The sequence below is a fragment of the Polyergus mexicanus genome, unplaced genomic scaffold (assembly GCF_030449975.1).
Source record: "Polyergus mexicanus isolate NDT 795.1 unplaced genomic scaffold, iyPolMexi1.0 SCAF_19, whole genome shotgun sequence".
NCBI lineage: Eukaryota > Metazoa > Arthropoda > Insecta > Hymenoptera > Formicidae > Polyergus > Polyergus mexicanus.
In genome coordinates, this window is record NW_027223339.1 from 3,255,296 (window position 1) to 3,258,373 (window position 3,078).

The 3,078-nt window shown below is 48.0% G+C and overlaps 1 protein-coding gene across 1 annotated transcript; it reads right to left on the minus strand.

Annotated features, from left to right (window-relative positions):
- Nucleotides 1-2,197: 2,197 nt before the first annotated feature.
- Nucleotides 2,198-2,797, minus strand: LOC138941605 (uncharacterized). Its single transcript, XM_070311433.1, has one exon. The coding sequence runs from the start codon at nt 2,795-2,797 to the stop codon at nt 2,198-2,200; it is 600 nt and encodes a 199-aa protein (XP_070167534.1).
- Nucleotides 2,798-3,078: the final 281 nt, after the last annotated feature.

The window sequence follows — 3,078 nt, forward strand, 5'->3', positions numbered from 1 at the left end:
ACGTATGGTCGTGTGATTGGCGTTTCCGTGTCACAATACAATCCGGTTATTGTTCCGGGAAGAGGTATCTTTGTTAGTTTTAATCCTTTCTTTGCTTTCAGGATCTTTTGTAACTCTGGGTCTTCCTCTTGTGCTCGAGCGAGTGCTTCGTAGTTTACTGCCTTTTCTACAGCTTCTACGCGAGAAAGAGAATCTGCCACGACGTTTTCTTTTCCGGAGACGTGTCGAATGTCGGTTGTAAATTGTCCGATCAATTCGAGGTGTCTGGCTTGTCGTGGTGAGCTGCGCAGTGGATCTTGTCTGAAGGCGAACGTAATCGGTTTATGGTCCGTGTATACTGTGAATGTTCGTCCTTCCAGCAAGTGTCTATAATGTTTTACAGCAACGTAGATCGCTAGTAGCTCTCGATCATACGGGCTATACTGCTTTTGTGCGTTGTTAAGTTTTTTACTTAGAAACGCGAGTGGCTGCCATTGTCCGTCTACTCGTTGTTGGACTACAGCTCCGATTGCGGTGTCTGAGGCGTCTGTTGTTACCGCTAATTCTGCTGCTGGATCTGGATGTGCTAGTAGTGTTGCTCGAGCTAAGCTGTTTTTACAGCTGGTGAATGCTTCTTCTAGTTCTGTCGTCCATGTGATAGGTGTTTTTCCTTTCTTCTTTGGACCTTTCAGCACGTCGTTGAGGGTTGCCTGTTCTTTAGCAGCCCCGGGGATAAAACGTCTATAAAAGTTTATTATCCCCAAGAACTGGCGCATTTGTTTAATGCTGCTAGGTTTTGGAAAGTTTCTTATGGCTTCTACTTTTTCAGGAAGTGGCCTAGTACCTTCTTGTGACACGAGGTATCCGAGAAACTTTACTTGTTTTGCCTCGAAAACACATTTGGCTGGATTTATTTTGATCCCGTATGTATCTAATCTGGTAAAAACTTCTCTCATATGTTTACTGTGTTCCTCTTTTGTTTTTGAGGCTATCAGTATGTCGTCTATGTAGGCATAACAGTAATCCAGTCCGTGTAGGATTTCGTTTATAAAACGTTGGAATGTTTGTGCAGCGTTTCTCAATCCGAATGGCATGTATAGAAATTCGTAGAGTCCGAATGGTGTTGCTATTGCCGTTTTTACGATATCGGCGGGGTGTACCGGGATCTGGTTGTATGCACGTACTAGATCGATTGTTGTGAAGATCTGTTTCTGATGCAGCGTTTGCGCGAAGTCCTCTATGTGCGGAATTGGGTAGCTGTCTGGAATCGTTCTCGCGTTTAGTTTGCGGTAGTCTCCGCATGGTCTCCAGTTATTCTCTTTCTTTGGCACCATGTGTAGCGGTGATGCCCAAGGACTTTTTGATGGTCTTATAATTCCCTCTTGTAGCAAGAGGTCGAACTCCGCTTTTGCTGCTTGTAATTTATCGGGTGCCAATCTGCGTGGTCGGCTTGCTTCCGGCTGTCCTGGTGTTGTCGCTATATGGTGCTCTGTATTATGTTTTGCTATCTTCTGCGCTCCTGCGGGCTGTGTGATTCCCGGAAACTCTGCTATTATACGGTGGTAGAGTGTTTCTTCTTTCACAACTTTTATCGAGGTGACTTCGCTGTATTTTGCCGTTCCTGGCGTGGCCAGTCCGGTCTTCCCGTCTATTAATTTTCGGTTCTTGACGTCTGGTAATAGGTGATATTGAGCCAGAAAGTCTGAGCCGATGATTGGTTGTGCTACGTCTGCTACCGTGAAGCGCCATGGAAATGCTCGTCTCAATCCCAGGTTTGGTTGCAGGGTTATCATGCCGTACGTTACGATCCTCGTGCCGTTTGCTGCGAATAGATCGAATGGCTGTCTCTGCTGATTTCCCTGCCTAAACCTGCGTGGATAGACGCTTATGTCGGAGCCTGTATCTATCAGAAATGTTATTTTTGATTTCTGGTCTTTTATGTACAGGCGGCGAGGTTCTGTGTCGCCGTCATTGGCCGCCCTCAATGACTGCTTTCCTCGTTTTTTGGCTCTTTGTACGTGCATGGTTGAGTGCATTTGCGTGCCTCTGCTCCAAAGCGTTTGTGATAATAGCATATGCCCTCTTGTTTAGGTGTTCTTTGATAATTTCGGCTCCTGCTTCTTGAGCGTTCTCTCGTGCTGCCTCGGGTGTTCCTTTGCTTCATGAACCTTGTCATCTGTGTCGTGAGTGCTGCGACCTGCTTTGTCAGCATTTCTATCTATGCTGTCCATGGGTTGGCTGCTTGTGTTGCTGCCGTTTGCTGTCCGATTGCCGCCACGAGTGTCCGGTTGCTGACCTCGTGTATTCGGTCTGCTTGCTCTGCTACGCTGCTCAGTTCGTCCTCCGTTCGTGTAGCTAGTATTGCTTGCATTTGTGGAGGCAATCGCCCTAGCCACAAGGTCCTTAGCAGCTCGTCTGATACCGTCGTTCCGGCCAAGGTAGTCAGATGTCGTAGAAACTGCGACGGTTTCCTGTCGCCTAGTTCTTCGTGCTCAAGGAGTTGCTTTATCTTTTGCGCCTGTGAATCTGTTAGGCGCTGTATGAGGGCCTTCTTGATGGCCTCGTATCTGCGAGTTGCTGGTGGCTGCGTGATGACGTCTTTGATTTCTCTTGCTTGCTTAGGTTCTATCCGTGAGAGAACGTAAGCGTATTTCGTGTTGTCATCTGTGATGCTGCTCAACGCGAACTGTCCTTCTAGCTGCGCGAACCACAGCTCCGGGTCTTCCGGCCAGAAGGATGGGATGCGTAGTCCCATCCTGCTTGTTGGCTGGTCTTCGTCGTCGACGAGTATCGTGCTATCCTTCGGGTTTCTCGGCATCCTTCCTCGTTGGGGTCACCAATGTGGTGGTCGAGTGGATGTGTTCGAAGATAGGATGTCGATTGAAAGGTAGAATGCGTGGTCTATGTATCGACAATAAATATATTCTCCCGATTATATATGTACAAGTGTTAAATTTTGTGTGGCCCTGAAAAGGGCCGATTGCGTCGCTTTTAGCGACTCCTACGCGTAGCGAGGTTTTCTCGCCACGAGATGTGTGGTGTGGTTCGAGTCCACTTCAAGGGTCCTTGCCCGGACGTGCCCCTGGGCTTCGCCGGTGT

Bases quoted from the DNA above. Each gene is read 5' to 3' on its own strand.
- LOC138941605 (XM_070311433.1), bottom strand. From the start codon at position 2,797: ATGCCGAGAAACCCGAAGGATAGCACGATACTCGTCGACGACGAAGAC.